The following is an 18,942-nucleotide window of genomic DNA, read 5'->3' on the forward strand; positions in this document are numbered from 1 at the left end:
AAAAAAACTTTTTTGGAAACATGGCATTCATTAACCGATGAGTCTGACTTATTTTGGGAATCCCTTTGATATTTCTTAGAGCCATCAATATGTAAATATGAACTGTAAGTTTCTTAAGTACACACTGAGCAATATAGTTTGTAATTATTTCCATGAAGACCAAATAACATAGGAAACTACCTTATATTGAGTCAGATCGTTGGTCCATCTAGCTCAGTACTGCTACATATACTAGCAGCAGCCCTCTGGGTCAAGAAGGCCCCTTTTAAAATGGATATTTCCCACCGGGGCGTAACAAGGGTGGGGCAGGCAGGGCACGTGCCCAGGGCGCCATTGCAGGGGGGCGCAAAGTGCCTGCCATGCCCTGCCCCAACTGTGGTCGGAGAGGTGTCCGCCGCCCCCTCCCAGCGAGCACTTGCTGTTTATTTCAGGTGCTTTCAAGTAGCAAGCATTGCCTGAAATGACACCGAAGAGCTTGCGCAGGCACTTCGGAGCTTGAGGCCACGCCCCCTTTGACATGGCCTCAAGCTCCGGAGCTTGATCAGATATATCTGCATAAATGTAATAAACTTTGTACAGTTGAATTTACTTCTAACCATGTGGAGGGGCACTAAAGCCCCATCTCAACCATTGAAATCTTGCTCAGTCCCACCTCTTATTTTAGGAGCAAAGTGTTCAAAATGCAGCATATCAGGCTACATGGGGGAGAACATTTATTCCAAAAAGGAACAGTATAGACATTTCTGTTTATCATGCCCACACTGAGAAATACCTTGTTTCCTTTTAAATTTGTTGACCATTCAATCTGAGAAAGAGTTCTGTGTCACTCGAAAACTCACATACCTCACTTGGTATGTGACGGGCTGGCTCACTGGCTGGCTGCATACTATTTTTCTGACTGACGTTGTTCTACTGGACCAACAGGGGTAATCTATAGGTAATCTTACAGGGGTAATCTGATTTTAAAATGCCACAGATTACTCTTGCACCATAAATATTTATACAGTCCGCTTCCCACACAAAAACAAACATTCAAGCGGGGCATATCTAGGGTAGGGCAGGCAGGGCACGTGCCCCAGGTGCCACTTGAAGGGGGGCGCAATTTAAAAAAAACATTTTTTTTTTTTAATGGCCACCGAAAACAAAATGGCCACCACACATGCTCAAATGTCCTCTGTGAGGCCCTAGGCCATGCCAGTCCTCACACAGGCCATTTGAGCATGCACGGTGGCCATTTTGTTTTCAGTGGCCATTTAAAAAATAATTATTTTTTTAAAAGGCCACCACACATGCTCCAATGGTCCCTGTGAGGCCCTAGAGGCCAGCAGGGGGAGGCAGAACATTTGTAGACACCACCCCCACAGCCTTTAGGAAGCCCCCTGAAGGGGCTACAGGTAATTTTTTAAAAAAATAATAATAATATAAGTCACTGTATACATATTCAGTTTGGCATTATGTACAGAGAATCAGGTTTTGTGAATACTGAGCTGAAGCTTATGAGCTAGGATTGTATTCATTTGTTCTTACTTTGCTTCTTGTGATAAGTGAGTTAAATGTGATGTCTTAATAATATGGCTATTAATGGTGAGTTTGTCTTTGAATCAGTGTGAAATCCTTAGTATTAAGACCCACTGGGAGTTTCTTGCTCTCTTTCTCTCATTTTAACTGTCTTTCTGAAATACTAGAATATATTCCAAGCAGTGACACAGTTTACTCTGCATATCCTTTAATTATTTTCAGAGTATCTGGGAAAAGTTAAATTCTCCATTTATTTTTAAAACTTATGTAATAGTGATGCTACAATGCATAGTAGAGAATTAGACAGGCACTTCTGTTTATTTTTCCAAGTACACCTCCACGTAGTTTTTGGGTATTTCATGAGCCCCAGCATACTGAAAGTTGTCATTTTCCAACATTTTTTGGTCTGGCTACATCCACTGCTAAATAGTTTTTGAAATATTAAAAGATTAATGAGCTTGAATTGTATTTTTGAGCTGATATTATGGAATATTTATCTGAAAGATGGGTGTCAGATGTTTGGACAGGGGGCGCAATTTCAGTGCTTGCCCTAGGCGCTATTTTCCCTAGATACGCCTCTGCATTCAAAGTACCCTGCTTACAGACATACATCCATGCTCTGTAATTAACAAATACAACTGGATAAACAGGCATAAGGGTTTAGATCAATTCTTGTGACTAGAGCCTGGTTTACCCAGTTTTTCTGATTTAGTTTTCATGTGAGTTACCGACATTAGCATGATGGTGTGAATCCATGCCAAGGTGGTTGATGGCCCAAGACGAATCTGAGAATCTTTGATGTGGGTTTGCACATTCATGCTAATTATTATTTTTTTATTTTTTTATTTTTCACATTTATATCCCACTCTTCCTCCACGGAGCTCAGAGGAACATAACAAGGTTATTTTTCTCCTCACAACAACCCTGTGAGGTAGGTTAGGCTGAGAGATACATGACTGGCCCAGAATCACCCAGTGAGTTTCATGGTTGAATGAGGATTTGAACTCAGGTCTTCCCGGTTTCATGTAGTGCCATAATTTGTTAATTAAAAGATTAACGAGCTTGACATATTTTTGAGCTGATATTATGATAAAGTTATCTGAAAGATGGGTGTCAGATGTTTGGACAGGGGAGCAATTTCTGTGCTTGCCCTAGGCGCTGTTTTCCCTAGATAAGCCTCTGTTTCCCACTCTACCTTGAGATGCTAGGGACTGAAAAACAGTACCTGTAATAGATGATCTGGTAGTGATTCCATGACATTAATAAAGTGTGGAGTTCAGTGCCTGCCCAGATCAACTTCGGGTAGAACACGTTAGCTCCTCGAGACGCATTTAACCGCCTCCTGCACGTGCCCCGCAGTACCTTATATCAGTGGTTAGGCATCCTCCTTTCAGTTTCTTGAAGGCCGACTAGCGTTCTTCTTCTTTTTTTTAATCAGCATTGTTTTGGAAGAAGCTTGCACTCTGCAGTGGGAACTGCCGGGTGGGTTTTATGAATGTCGTGGAATCACTACCAGATCATCTGTTACAAGTAAGCAACCTGTTTATCTGGATAGTTAATTCCATGACAGTCATAAAGTATGGATGAATTACAAGCTTCCCTATAGGAGGTGGGAGTTGCAAGCTATTGTAGCACCCCTTTTAAAACCGCTTGCCCAAACTCAGCTGCCGCTGCAGAGCAAAAGTCTAAAGCGTAATGCTTGACGAAAGTCTGGCCCAGGAAGCAGCCAGACAGATGTCTCTAAATCTTATTCCGGCTAAATGCGCAGCAGACGTTACATATGCTCTGGTGGCCTTTATAGACCCTGGAGGAATCACTTTTTGTAGGTCGTAAGCCATCTTTATAATCTCCACTAACCAGTAAGATAGTCTCTGGCGCGATGGCTGCTGGCCTTTATGACGGCCAGTCACACAGAGAAAAAGATGTTTAGTTTTTCTTACAAACTGCGTTCTTTGCAGGTAGAACAGAATGGCTCTAAGAACGTCCAGAGAATGCACAGCCTGCTCCAAAAGCAAGGACGGATCTCTGAAAAAGGTTAGTAGGACTATATCGTTGTTGAAATGGAAGTCTGATACTATCTTTGGTCTGAATTCTGGTTCCAGGCGCATCACCACACTGTCTGGATAAAATTCCGTATATGGCTCGTCTATGCAGAGAGGGAGAAGCTCACTTATGCGCTTTGCAGATGTTACTGCCACAAGAAATAACGCCTTTAACACCACCAACTTTAAAGGGGCCATTGCCATAGGCTCAAAAGATCTCTCTGTTAACATCATCAGACCGAGAGACAGGCTCCACTTGTCCATTGGCTGCCAAATCGGCAGGTACAAGTTATTTATTCCTCTCATGAATTCCTTACACCTAGGGTGGGTGAGACCGTTTTTCCATCCCACCCACTGTGGCGTGCTGAGATGGCTGCCATATGCACTTTGATAGAGACATTAGTGAGCCTTCTTGATTTCAATGATGCAAGATACAGAAGCACTTCTTTTAATGTTGCATTTTTAGGTGCAAAGTGCCTTGAAGCCGCATAGGCTCAAAACCTTTTCCATTTGGCCCGATAGTTTCTCCTGGTTGAAATTTTTCTAGTATTAAGTAATATCCTTTTCAATAACCTATCCTCCATGCTGTCAGGTTCAATATGGCTAGGTTTGGATGCAGCAGCTGGCCCCCTTCCTGCGAGATCTGGTCCAGCCACTGTAGAAGTCATCTATGGTCCTGGCCAGCAAGTTTGAGTAGTTGCAGGAACCCCTTCCCATCAAAATGAAGCGCTTCAATATGCTCTCGCATATCCTGCTGTAACGTGGTCGAATGCTGCCATGCATGTCTTCTCATCATTATTGCGGACGTTAAGTTGCAAGATTCAGACTCAGCTAAATGTTTTGCATTAGCTAGTTGTTGACACATTGCAGTTGTTGTTCTGACAAAGGTCTGCTCAGATTTCTTTTGAAATTCTTGTGAGGTAACGTTGGCACATTCGTCAAACAGATTCTCCCATAAGGAGTGTGAAAATTTTGACAAACATGCAATGTAGTTCACTATTTTGATAGCAAGGCATGCAGTCAAATACATTCTCCTCCCAAAGACATCCAGTTCCCGGCCCTCCTTATCAGATGGGGTCGTATGGAGTCTTTCCCCTCTGGATGAAGATGCACAGTCTATTACTAGTGAGTTAGGCATTGGATGCTTCATAAGGTATTCATTATCTTATTCCTGAATCCTATAGAGAGTTTCCAGCCATTTTGATGTCGGTGTGGAGGTCTGAACGACCTCCCAAGCTGCCTTTGCTGCCTTGGTGATAACTGGGAGCATCAATAAGTATACCAGCTGCAGACCTGAAGTTCTCTTCATAAAGTTGTATACCAGGTCTTCTAAGTCCGATGTCTTCTGCTTGAGGTCTAGACCAAGCACTTCAGCCATTTCAGCTATTTGCTGATGATAAGATTTCAGTTCTTCCATCGGAGAAACTGATGGTGTTGTTGATACCTCTGGAGTTGGTTCGAGGACATGGTCCTCGGTTTCCTCTGCTGAGGAATCAGAGACATAGCTTTCAGCCTCGTCAGAGGAGGTCCACCTGCTCATCAGTAGGCAAATGTGTGGTAGCACGAGAGTTGGTGGCGTTGTCTGCTGAAGAAGAAGGCTGGTTCCTTGAGTCCCTTTTTCCGACATCCACTACACATTGGATATGGGTTGTGGAGTGTTGTACTAATTGTGTCAGTGCCGATGGCAAAGTAGGGAAACCCGCTTGCATAGAGACTGTCCTGATCTGTGTCCTAGGTTCTTGTAGCGATAGAGTCTGCAGAGAGGTATCTCTGAAGTCCTGCCTATCCGGTGAGACTTGTGTCCCAGCGTGCGTCAACAAGTTCCGCTGTTTTTGCCATAGCTTAAAAGCAGAGTATTCATCAGGCGATAGGGTTATAGAATCACCCCAACCACCCTGAAGTAACAGCCCCAATGTTGGAGGTGCTACTCCAGGTGCTGGAGTAGCGTGTAACTCCATCTCCCTGTCACTTCAACACCATGTTTGACATTGTGGCCGATGTTGAGTCTGGATTCAAGGGTGGCTAATGCCTTCTTATTCTTTTCCAACAGGTGCCTGGACATCGATGAAGATTTCGATGTCGACAGTGGCCCAGTGGTCGATGTCAATTATCGTTTCGGAGGATAAGTGGTCGATGTTGAAGTTGATTTCAATGGCACTTCCGGTTCCGACGCTGACCGAGCAAGATGCTTCTCTTTGAGGCTCCAAGTCTCCGAGAGAAGACCTGCAGAATGCAACTTGGGGGGGACTCCATAACTACCCCTCACCCCACCGGATTAAAGTGGGAGGCGTAAAAGACTCACCAGCCCCGAGAAGTCTGCTCCTGTTGCGAAGGGGCACGGGGAAGCTGCAGTCTCTTCGCACCAGTTGAATGACGGGGACTAGAGTCAAGGAGAGTTCTGCAGTGTGGAGTTCAGGCTGCCTGAAAACCAAGCTCGGAAGCATTGCAATTTCTACTAAATGCCAATGAAGTAACAAAGGAATTTATTAAGAATCTCATCCAAAAAACAAGGAAAACAACAACTTGCGAGAGAGCCCTATACAACTATGTTTCCTCGCTGCTTCTGGATGCCAAGGTGTGGTCGAGATATTATAACTCTATATAGAGAGTGACTAAAACTTTATAACTATATCTACAGAGAAAAGGAGTTATACCTCTGCAGCTTTTTTGGTAATGAGGGATGTTTAATGCTTACTCTACATTTTCAAACGACTACTAACTCTGTTGAAATAATTTAAAGTGAACTAATCTATCCAAAGCTATTCAAAGTATCCTAAGACACCAAATTGTCAGTCTCCAATTTCACTCCAAGTGTAAAGATTTAACGCTGGATAACACGGAGGTGATTACAGCGAACTTTTGGGCGTCATGTGATGTTTTGGAGAGCGCGAAGCAGCCTCTACCTTCCTTTTGGTGCAGCTGATTTTTAGTGTGAGACTATAAACATGAACTGCAGGAAACCTGTGACTATATAACAGAGTGAACAAACTGATATATTTTGAGTAAAGGGGGAATTGAATTTAAAGTGGAAACTATTCTTCCCTCCCTCCCCCTTTGAAGTTACAGGAGGGGTATATTGGCGAAAGAGCTAATTCTGTTGTAACTATCCAATTTGTTACTGTAGCTTTGTATATCAGAATGTCTAAGAATAAGAATAAGAATAAGAATAAGAATAAGAATAAGAATATTCCAACTGGAACCCAAACCCATGTGCCTAGAAAACTATCAGTGGGAACAATTCCCCAAGTAGAAAGGTCTACTGGTGAAATTTGGGAGTTGCTTCAAGCTACTAATAGTAAACTAGATAAGAATAAGATTACTCCAACTGGAACCCAAACCCATATGCCTAGAAAATTATCAGTGGGAACAATTCCCCAAGTAGAAAGGTCTACTGGTGAAATTTGGGAGTTGCTTCAAGCTATTAGTAGCAAACTAGATACAAATAACGAAGTAGTACAGTCTATGGTTAATGTTATGCAAATTCTTAAAGAGGATATACAACAGATAAAAGCAGATTCACAGGTTTTAAAGCAAGATATGCTGCAGTTGAATAAGGAGGTACAAGTAACGAAACAAGGGATTATAGATAATTTAAACAAATGTAACAACTTGGAAGAAATAAGCAAGAGAACGATAGAGGACATTAAGTTAACTTCTAAAAAAGTAGAAGCAGTAAGCCAGGAGACAAAAGAATTGGAAAAGGAAAAGGAAGGGTTAGCCAACCAACTCGCTTTTTTGCAAATGACACAGAGGGAAAGATTGCTCAGAATAAGGGGAATTCCAGAAAGTACTACCCCAAATTTACTAGATGTTTTGATAAATGAATTAGCTAAACTCTTGCAGGTGGAGATATCCAACATAGAAGGACTGGTTGAAGCTGCCTACAGAGTAAATAATACTTTTGCAGTCGCCCATAAAACGTCCAGAGATTGCTTAATCCAACTCCAAAGCTACTCGCGATCGTATTATACAAGCCCATTTTCAAGATAAATGGAAAATTAACGGACAAACTATAATGGTGATGAAAGAAATTCAAAGGAGATTTCTTATGAAACCAAAAGACTACAGAGACTTGACTGATATTTTAAAACAAAACAAAATCCCCTTTAGATGGGAGATCCCTCAAGGGGTTGCCTTTACTTTTAAAGATAAGAAACATAGATTAATTGAAGATCTAAAAGTAAAACAATTCCTTCGTAGGTATAGGAATCATCTTCAGATCTCAGATGATGTCCAAAAGACATAAGGCGTTCAACAAGGGAGGAATTAGCAATATACAAAGAGTCTGGAATTTAAAAAAAAAACTTTTTTTTTCTTTGAATGGTTTAAACATAAAAACAAAATGCTAAAAAAAATAGTTAATGATCTGAGAAAAAGAAAACTCGATTTGATTTGCCTATAGGAATGTATATATAAGAGTGGAAAGATAGAAAGTCTTCATAAAATAAATTATTAGGTTAATAATTTGAAACCCTATGATATTAAGGGGAAAAGGGGGTATAGTCTCTTATACAAAAGAACTTTTAGAGTCAAATTTGTTATTTCAAGATGATTATGGGAGAGTATTGGTGGTAGTAATAAAGGTTGGAGATTCAAAGTACATAGCAGTGGGCATACAGTATATGCCTCCAATGAGGCAAAAGTAGAATTTTGTTGAAAATTGGAAAAACAAACAACAGAAATAGATAGGCATCAGATTATATTATTGGGAGACTTTTTTTGGAACTGTTTTAATGTAGGCTGTAGAGATACAACAGATTTGAGGAAAAATTGATGGGAAATTATCAAGAGTTTTGCTCCAACATGATTGACCACTTTGGTTTATATGATATATGGTGAATCAAATAGATGCGAGGGAGTAGACCTTTTATTTCTTATTTTTATTTTTTAGATAGACATAAAACATATATGAGAATAGAAGATATGGGCCAATGTAGATGTGTTGATAATAATTAATAGATAACGTTTTATGAACTACTGGGGAGAGAATGTTTAACTTTTAGGCAAGATCTTGATTATTGACAACAACACTTGTTTCAAGGATGAGATGGAAGTCCTTATAGTGTGCGTTTGTGAGTGTTTGTGTTATTTGTGTTTGTCTTTTGATGTTGTCAAAATTCAATAAAAAGTATGTGCAAAAAAAAAAGAAGAAGAAGAAGAAGTTGATTTCAATGGCATAGCCGGTTGAAACTTCGAACTCGATGTCTTCTTGGGGGCTCTATGATGAGACTCCAAAGCCTGCCCACTCAGCCTCGATATCGAAGAAGTCGATATTGAGCGTGGTGTTGAAGGAGATAGTTGAGTAGACGTGGGGGAGAACAATACAGCTCGATGACATGACTCCATTCGATGTTGAATCACGGTGGACGCCGGTGGGCTTTTGGTTTGTTGAAATCCCATAGGAGAGGGGGTTTTATCCAAGGTTTGGCTTTCGGTCCCGACGCCGAGAGTTTAGACTGCTTTGAAATTGCAGTTCTCGGTGTCGACTTCGAAGTAGACTCCAAAGGCACCAGGGTTCGTGGCGTCAACTTTCCCAGGTGGAGTGCGTCTTCCATCAGCGTGACCTTTAGTCGGACTGCCTGGTTCTTTAATGTCTGCTTTGAAAAAGCTGAGCAGATAGGGCAGGTTGCCGCACTATGGTTCTCCCCCAGGCACAATAAACAAAGTTAGTGCCTGTCAGTTGAAGGGAGTTTCCCTTTACAGTTTTTGCAGCTTTTAAAGGTGGTCTTCTCCCTAGGAGGTTGTAAAATCATGGGAGGTATTACAAAAAAGGGGAGATTTTGCAAAAGAGTAGTTAATTTCAGTTCCATGTCAACCTAAATAAATCCCGTCGTAACAAGTTTAAACCAATGCACGTCTGCAATACCATTTAGCCGTTCCGAAGTCAAAATCCATTTTATCACTTTAATTGCCAAAATCCAAGAGTAGAGAGAAGAGTAGTCGTTGTCCGTTCTGATTTCAAGCCATTTAAAGATATTTTCTGAATATTTCTGAGGAGCTCTGAACCAAAGATCTGATCACTAAGGTGGTCGGAAAGAAACTGAAAGGAGGACGCCTAACCACTGCTATAAGGTACTGCAGGGCACGTGCAGGAGGCGGTTAAAGGTGTCTCAAGGAACTAACGAGTTCTACCCAAAGTTGATCTGCGCAGGCGCAGAACCACATACTTTATGACTGTCATGGAATTCACTATCCAGATCCTGGGACCTTCTGCATGCAAAGCAGATGCTCTTCCACTGAGCTACAGTTCCTCATGGTCTCCTATACTGAATTACCTTTTTTGAATAAAATGTTTTTTAATCACATAAAATATTATCATCCAAAACCACAATCTGAAATCACACATGTACTACAAACCAGGGGCAGAAAACAAGCGACATATGAAGTCACTCAATAAAAACGTGAGAGGAAAGACCTGTTTTAGTCTCTTGCCCCTTCCCTTAAGAGGAAAATAAATCTCAGACCATCTGAAATCAGAGAAGGAATGAGTGTACTTTTTAGCCACAGTTTTCATTTGCTAACCTAGTTCTGCTTTTCAGCCTGCAATGACTCTGTCTGTTTGTAAACTACCGAAGAAGGTTCTGTTTTGAAGAAATGCTAACCATTTTGATCTGGAATATTTATTCATACTTCCTATGAAAAAAACAGAGGCAACATTTGGAATGGAGGAGCCCACAGTTCCAATATATTCCCATGCCTTGCACTGCAGTTGTTGTTGCCCCTACCCCTACTCTGTCCATGGCTGCTGAAGTCAAAAAGAACATGTATGATTTAGAAGATAAATAGATTCAACCTAGGGAATAAACTGCGGCTTACTTTTTGTATTTGGGGGTGGGTTGGTTGGTATTTAAGCACCACAGGCACAAGCATGCTAGGCCTCTGCAAGTTCCCGGTACAATTTCCTGATATGAATGCTTTGATTCACGACCTTTTTAGATTAAAATCAAAAAGCAGTTTTTGCAAAGATTCTAGGTCATCCCCCTGAAAAGAGTTTCAATTTCACACTGAATGGTATTGTACATTGCCACATCCTTACATCTTCGGCAGTCTTCCTGCTTTGGGCTGCAAGTATTCAGATATTCTAGAAAGAACAGTTCATGAACTATGACATTTGCTTTACATTTTTGCTCTATTGGTCCTGGAAATGTAAATCAGTTGCACATAAATAAATAATAAGATGAGCAAGAAAGCACCTGCAGCTCTAGCCAACCCAGATTTGGAAAGTTCCACATTTCTGCATAATTAGTGCTGCTCCTCACGAGCATTTTAAAAGTCATGCCTCGGTTCAGTACAAGGATACTTGGATGTGTCACAAACCTGGTCCACACTCAAACTCACATATACAAGATCAGAAAAATCAATTTAAAAAAATATATCACACATGAGGCGAACATACAAGAAACAATAGTTAAAATCTAGCACAAAAATCTGCACGTGGTTTTCAATCTTGTGCATGCATTTTATTTACTGCCAAGAAAACTATTTGCTGGGGGGGTGGGGTCTAGATGATTTGATGCCTGGGACCATCAAAACAGTAATAAAGTGCTGTTTTCTCATTTGTCTGGCATGGTCTGAAAAAACTGCAAAATTTGTGTACTCGACTTAGCTTAAGTAATTGCTTACAAGTGCCTTAAATGTGAACCCCTCCCACATTTGGGAAACATACACTGCAACAGCAATGGTCACTCTAAGCCTGTGAAAATGGCTGTTATAGAAAAAGAGAAACAATAGGATGGCCAACATACAGTACATGCAAAAAGGATTATTACAACCCACAAAGCACTCTATAGCATAAAGTTCTAGGTTTCCTCTTGGAGAAAACAGCAACCACAGAAGATCCTGATTTGAATCAGGATCATGATGGCATAAAAGCCTCCCTCCACCCTGCGTTGATCCCAGTTGGACAGGAGCTATCCCTGATTGACTTTTAACAACAAAGCATACAAGGGGCAAACTACATGTCTGTACAATCACATCCACTTGTTTAATAGGCTGTTTGTATAACACGGTACTGCCACTTGACAACAGCCCCGACAATATAAAACAAATTATCTATATATTTATTTCTCCTGGGTGTGCCATGGAATGTGCGTCCCAGCAAGCCAGCTGACTGGCTGGGGCGCAGGCCAATGGCGGCGGCAGGCCAGCCTGCTGGGACTGGCTGGCACTGTGACTGGGAGGCAGGCGGCAGCTGCGTAGGCACTCGGTACTCGGTCCTGGCTGCGGAGGTGAGGCGGCGGTGGGCCTGGCCGTGGCCGCGCAGCAGCAGGCCAGCCCGCTGGAAATGGCTGGCACTGGGAGGCGTGGTGAGCCGCGGAGCCAGTACTCGGCCCGGTGGCGGGCCTGCGGGCCCAGCTGCAGAGGTGGGCCGGCGGTGGTGCCTGTGGGAGGCCGGGGCAGGAGGGAACCGGGCGGCGAAACTTCCCTGTTTGCTGCCCGGGAGGAGGAGCGGCAGCGGTGGGGGGCCTTTTGGCCACCCGCCACCCGGTAAGGAGGGCCTGGCCTGTAGCAGCGGAGGTAAGGTACTCAGTGCAGGGAGGGGAGGGGAGGAAAGGGGAGGGCAAGAGGGAAGGGGGAGGGGAGGGAGAGCAAGAGAGGGTAGGGCAAGAGGAGGGGAGGGAGAATAGGAGAGAGTGGGGCAGGGGGAGGGGAGGGAGGGGAGGGATGGGAGGAGAGAGTGGGGCGGGGGGGAGGGGAGGAGGGAGTGGGGCAGGGGGGAGGGGAGGAGAGAGTGGGGCAGGGGGGAGGGGAGGAGAGAGTGGGGCAGGGGGGAGGGGAGGAGAGAGTGGGGCAGGGGGGAGGGGAGGAGAGAGTGGGGCAGGGGGAGGGGAGGGAGGGCAGGAGAGAGTGGACCAGGAGTGGAAAGGAAGGGCAGGAGACAACTGGGTGGGATGGAGGGCAGGAGAGAACTGAGTGGGGGGGAGGGAGGACAAGAGAGAATAGGGTGGGACGGGGAGGGGGCAAGAGAGTGGGGTGGGAGGAAGAGGGGCAAGAGAGTGCAGCGGGAGGGAGGGAGGGGGGAACAGCCAGCCCCAAAGAGAGCACAGATGTTCTGGGCGGGTCGGCTAGTTAAAATTAATTCTAATTAAAAGCTTGTGAGAAAAGGAGACTCTTGAGAGTCTTCCAGAAAACAAACAGAGAAGGAGATACTCTAATTTCAGCAGGGGGCATATTCCAAAGCACTGGGGCAGCCACAGAGACACTTCTAGAAATCGAAGTAGCTGACATATTAGCCAAAGCTGATAAAAAGCACTCTTGGCCAGTTCCGCAACCTGAGAAACCAGGGAGAGCTTTGGGTCCAGGAGCACTCCCAAGCTACATACCTAACCTTTCAGAGGAAGTGTCTTCTATAACAAGCAGATCTAAACCATCTCTCGGGTCCGAAGCCCCCACAGTCAGTAGCTCTGTCTTATTTGGATTCAACCCCTCAGTTTGTTATCCCTCACCCAGCCCAATACCTCCTCCAGGCAGTCATTTAGGGAAGACATGCCATTTCCTGATGAGGTCAACATGCAGAAGTAAATATGGGTGTCATCAGCATATTGATAATACCCAGCCCCAAACCTCCTGAGGATCTCTCCCAGAGGTTTCATGTAGATATTAAAGAGCATTGGAGTCAGTATGGAGCCTTGTGGAACTCCAGTTCTCGCTTTTCAAAGCAACAGTCTCCAAGCAACAGCATCTGGAATCTACCAGAGAGGTTGGAGCAGAACCACAGTAAAACAGTGCCACCCAATCCCACCTCCCTCAGGTGGTCCAGAAGGATACCATGGTCGATGGTACTGAAAGTCACAGAGAGATCCAAAAGGATCAGCAGAGTCACAGACCCTCTGTCAATAGCCAGTTGGAGATCATCCATCAGGCCGACCAAGGCAGTCTCGACCATAGCCCACACAAAAGCCAGTTTGAAATGGGACTAGATAATCCACGTCATCCAAAACTGCCTGGAGCTGAGAGGCCACCACCCACTCAGTCACCTTGACCAACCATGGAAGGTTAGAAACAGTTCTTAAATTAGCTAACTCTGAGGGATCCAATGCAGGTTTCTTCAAAAGTAGTCTAATAATAGCCTCCATAAGACAAGGAGACATCCTGCCATCCCTCAGAGAAGCATTTATAATATTTTCCAGATTCTCTCTAATTATGATTATCAGATGAGATAAGCCAAGCTGGGCAAGGGTCAAGAGAACAAGTTGTAGGGTGCACAGTCCAAAGTAGTTTGTCCACTTCCTCAGGAGTCACAAACTGAAAATGATCCAATCTAAGCCCATAAGGGGTAACATTTGTGGGAAGTGTGGGCAGGATTGGTACCAGCCCCTGAGGGACTCAGCTATTCCTCGGGTCACCTGCTCACTTTTGGACTTCATATGAAGGCTCCTTGTGACTTAAGGGTGTTAGAAGCCCAGAAGAGAGGAAGAGGGAGAGTCCATCCACTTCCCACCCAGTGCTGCCTGGAGTGAGAGACCAGGTGGTTGCTGGGGTTCCTTCTGCTGTTGCCCGCCTGTTTCTGCTTCCCCTGTGGGGCTGCATCCTCAGGGTAACATCTGTGGGAAATGTGGGCAGGACTGGGACCAGCCCTTGGGTGAATCAGCTTTTCCTCAGGTCACCTGCTCAGTTTTGGGCTTTTTAGGAAGGCTCATCCTATTGCTTTATAGGAAGGCTCCTTGTGGCGGCGGGCCCACCACCAAAGGAGCAACACCAAAGGGGATCGCCCCTTTGGGGGAGCCACTTTGGTGGGGAGGGGGAGGGCTAGAGGGCTTCTGTTTAATCAGTTTTAAGCAGTTTTGGACTTGGGTTGAAGTTATATGTTTGAGTTCATCTGGAGATGGGGGACAGGGGGTGCCTTTGTTGTCTATGGGGCAGCTACCCCGGTGGTTGTGGGGAATAGAAGTAGTAACGTTGGCAGGTCATCAGGCCATTCTAGGGTAAGGGTAGTCAGAAATCTAATGGCTGTCTCCCCTTGCGGCCGTCCTGACAGCTCTTTGATCTCAGGGAGCACTGCCAACAAACCACATAGCCTTACCCAGCTCCTCTGCAATGCCAGGTCGGTTAAAAATAAACCTGAACTCATCCATGATTTGATCATGGATGAAGGGGCCGACCTGGTATGTATTACTGAGACTTGGTTGGGGGAGACTAGTGGTCCAGTTTGGTGCCAGCTTCTCCCTCCAGGATATTCTGTAGAGGAGCAGGTGAGGGGACGTGGGTGGAGAGGAGGAGTGGCTGTGGTCTATAAAGATAACATCTCCCTTATCAGGGTCCCTGTTGGGGTATCAGACCATATTGTTGGGGAAGGGTAGTCAGACATTTAATAGCTGTCTCCCCTTCTGGCTGTCCTGACAGCTCTCTGACCTCAGGGAGCACTGCCAACAACTCACATAGCCTTACCCTGCTCCTCTGTAATGCCAGGCCAGTCCAAAATAAATCTGAACTCATCCATGATTTGATCATGGATGAAGGGGCCGACCTGGTATGTATTACCGAGACTTGGTTGCGGGAGGCTAGTGGTCCAGTTTGGTCCCAGCTTCTTACTCCAGGATATTCTGTAGAGGAGCAGCTGAGGAGACGTGGACAGGGAGGTGGAGTGGCTGTGGTCTATAAGGATAACATCTCCCTCACCAGGGTCCCTGTTAGGGTGTCGGACCATATTGAATGTGTGTACTTGAGTTTGGGGACCAGAGATAGATTGGGACTTCTGTTGGTGTACCGATTGCCCCGCTGCCCAACGGAATCCCTTACTGAGCTCACGGACTTGGTCGCAGAACTCATGTTGGAGTCTCCCAGACTCTTGGTGCTGGGGGACTTCAATGTTCATTTCGGGACCAATCTGTCCGGGGTAGCTCAGGAGTTCCTAGCAGCCATTACAACTATGGGCCTATCCCAAGTGGTCTCTGGACCGACGCATACTGCAGGCCACACCCTTGATTTGGTGTTTTACTCTGATCAGGGTGGTGTTCCGTGGGTGGGGACCCCTGTGATTTCCCCATTGTCATGGACGGAGCACCATCTGGTTCCGACTGGACTTACAACCACTCCCCACCTCCGCAGGAGCAAGGGGCCCATCAGAATGGTCCGCCCGAAGATGTTCCTGGATCCAGTAAGATTCCAAGACACCTTGGAGGGATTCAGTGTTGGCTTTGCCAGTGATCCTGTTCTTGCCATGGTTGAGAATGGGAACAACTCGCTCATCAAGGCAGTAGACAGGATTGCTCCCAAGCGTCCCCTCCGACCCGCTTCAAATTTGGCCCCTTGGTATACAGAAGATCTACGGGGGCTGAAGCGGCACGGTAGGCGACTGGAGCACAAGTGGAGAAAGATTTAGCTCGAATCTGACAGACTGCAACATAGAGCACATCTAAAGATCTATGATCAGGGTTAGGGTGGCAAAGAAGAGGTTGGTTACATGTGGTAAAGAAGAGGTTCTTTGATGCCTGTATTGCCTCTAAAAGTTCACGTCCAGCAGAGTTGTTCAGGGTTGCGAGGGGACTAGTATCTGCTTCCCTCCCTTGAACCAGAATTTGGAGTCATCAGTTACCTGCTGCGATGTGTTTAAAGGGTTTTTCGCAGATAAAATCTCTCGGAATCGGGCCAACCTAGATAGAGACACCACAATTAATTTGATGTCTGAGCTGCAGGTGCCTAATGACTCCTCTTATGTGATTCAACTGGATCAATTTCAGTTTGTGACTCCTGAGGATGTGGACAAGCTGCTTGAAGTGGTGAGGTCTACCACTTGTTCTCTTGACCCTTGTCCAACATGGCTTGTTCTATCTAGCAGGGAGGCTGTTGTAGACAGCCTGGTAGAAATAATAAATGCTTCTCTGAAGGAGGGCAGGATGCCTCCTTGTCTTAAGGAGGCAATCATTAGACCTCTTCTAAAGGAGCCTACATTAGATCCCTCAGAGTTGAGCAGTTATAGGCCTGTTTCCAACCTCCCATGGCTGGGCAAGGTAATTGAGAGGGTGGTGGCCTCTCAGCTCCAGGCGGTCTTGGAGGAAACAAATTATCTAGACCCATTTCAAACTGGTTTTCGGGTGGGCTATGGGGTGGAGACTGCCTTGGTCGACTTGATGGATGATCTCCAGTTGGGAATTGACAGAGGAAGTGTGACTCTGTTGGTCCTTTTAGATCTCTCGGTGGCTTTCAATACTATCGACCATAGTATCCTTCTGGATAAAACAAGTTGAAAACATATACAAAAACTTAAAACAATTTAACAATTTTAAAATAAACCAGAGATTAAAACCTAAAAAAATTTAGGGAGCTGAGAAAGCTTGGGCGAAAAGATGGGTTTTCAGACGTTTTTTAAAAATTGCCAGAGATGGGGAGGATCGTATCCCAGCAGGGAGCACATTCCACATTCTTGGGGCAGCGACCGAGAAGGCCTGTCTCTGTGTAGCCACCAAACGAGTTGGTGGTAACTGGAGACGGACCTCCTCAGATGACCTCAATGGGCGATGGGGCTCGTAGTGAAGAAGACCCTCTCTTAGATACCCAGGGCCTGTTTAGGGCTTTATAAGTTATAACTAGCACTTTGTATTTTGTCCTTTCTCAGCTCCCTAAATTTTTTTAGGTTTTAATCTCTGGTTTATTTTAAAATTGTTAAATTGTTTTAAGTTTTTGTATATGTTTTCAACTTGTTTTATGCTATTGTTAACTGCCCAGAGATGAAAGTTTGGGGCAGTGTATAAATTTGATGAATTTGATAAATTTGATAAATTTAATTAATTAATTAATTAATTAATAGGAGTTGCTGGATACCTCCACAGTATCTTCTTCAAGAGATCTGTGTGGCACCCTCTTATCTGATTTCAGCAGCCAACTGAAACTTTTCTTTTCTTAAAGGAGTTTCCCTCTGGCTGACCATACAATGTGCAATGGTTTTCATTACTGATACTTAGTTTATTGGGCTCTGGCTGTTACGATTGGTTTTAGGAAGCTGCCACTTCAAGCACCATTCGGACATAAAATACAGCTTCAATATGGCTGAAATGAATACATAAATAAAATTATTTATTTTATTTTATAGAATTACTCATTACTTCAGTCTAAGACAATACAATTATGTTCTCTCAGGCTTTGACTGGATAATTTTACTTGTTGCTGCTTTTAGTTTTATCCTGATGTTTTTACTGTTATTTTATTGCAGCTGTTTTATCATTTTATTTCTGTTTTGTGTCTTATAGTTATTATTCTTGCTGTTTGTTTTAAATAGCTTTATTTTACTTTAGTGAGGCACCTGTGGCTGGAGAGAGAGAGAGAGATAAAATCTCCCTACATACATTATAGAGAGTGGAAAGAACATTGTTTTATCTCTCCCAATGACATGGTAAAAACATGAGGTGTCAGTTCTTAATATGATGGGGAAATGCAACAGAGACTACAGCAAGATTACAGTTTCAGTAAACAAAAACAAAAAATCACATATAAGAACAAAGCCTCTGAGAATTTTCAGATTTAGCAACATGAATATTACTGTTGCATGTTAAAAATCATCCTACAGGTACCTTATAACAAGAAATTCTATAACAGACGTTTCCAGCAAATGTGCATGTTAACAAAAGCATATCCACAATACCTTCTGTTGAAGCAGCATCAATCATCACTCGTTGCATCAAAACTGGTTCAGTCCCAAAGTCAAATACCACAGTTTGGCGAAATGTCCCAAAGATTTCTGTGATAAAGGCTATACTGATTTTGTACACAGAGTGATCTATTCCATTCTGAGCCATCTTTCCTCCTATCCATTCCTGACAGTTTTCAGGGACCTCTTGCGATACCTGGGTGGTGCTATCTCCAGCAGATATTGCCGTGATACCGAAATGAGGACGATGGGCATCATAAAGTAGTGCCACGCGATAGAGCATCCTTGCAGGCTATGGAAAAACAAAACTATGTAAATAATTGTGGTGGAGTTTTTAAATCCAAAATATTAGATAAGTTTTTACACAACAAAGACGGTGGGCCCATCTTTGCTCTCTTTGCTCTCTTAGCAATGAGAATGGATTCATGGTTTGTCATTGAAAATCTTATATGCTACCAAAGAATCTACACTCAGAACACTTCAGAAACAACAAACCCAGTACCCCATGGGTTAGCAACCCATGGGGGTGGTTAGCACCCTCGCTCTGGGCCACCCCAGCAACCCCCCAAGTGCAGTTATGGGGCTGCTGAAACCTCCATTCTTCCCTATGGAGAAAAACCTTAAAAGCCACTTGTGAGGTGCGAGGGTGGCCCAGATTGAGTGGTGGTGTAGTGCACAGAGGGTGCTAACCACCCCCATGGGTTGCTAACCCATGGGGTAGTGGGTTTTGTTGTTTCTGAAGTGTTCTGATTGTAGATTCTTTGGTAGCATATAAGATTTTCAGTGACAAACCATGAA

The 18,942-nt window shown here is 44.1% G+C and overlaps 1 protein-coding gene across 5 annotated transcripts in view; it reads right to left on the reverse strand.

The window, feature by feature from the left end:
• Positions 1-18,942, reverse strand: part of HELZ (helicase with zinc finger) — a 236,890-nt gene that overhangs the window by 148,102 nt on the left and 69,846 nt on the right. For all 5 annotated transcript variants that reach the window (XM_053295358.1, XM_053295360.1, XM_053295359.1 and 2 more), the window contains exon 10: positions 18,139-18,436. In XM_053295358.1, the coding sequence (XP_053151333.1) occupies positions 18,139-18,436 (298 nt within the window). The remainder of the gene's footprint in view (positions 1-18,138; positions 18,437-18,942) is intronic.

The sequence above is a fragment of the Hemicordylus capensis genome, chromosome 2, assembly GCF_027244095.1.
Source record: "Hemicordylus capensis ecotype Gifberg chromosome 2, rHemCap1.1.pri, whole genome shotgun sequence".
NCBI classification, from domain to species: Eukaryota; Metazoa; Chordata; class Lepidosauria; order Squamata; family Cordylidae; genus Hemicordylus; species Hemicordylus capensis.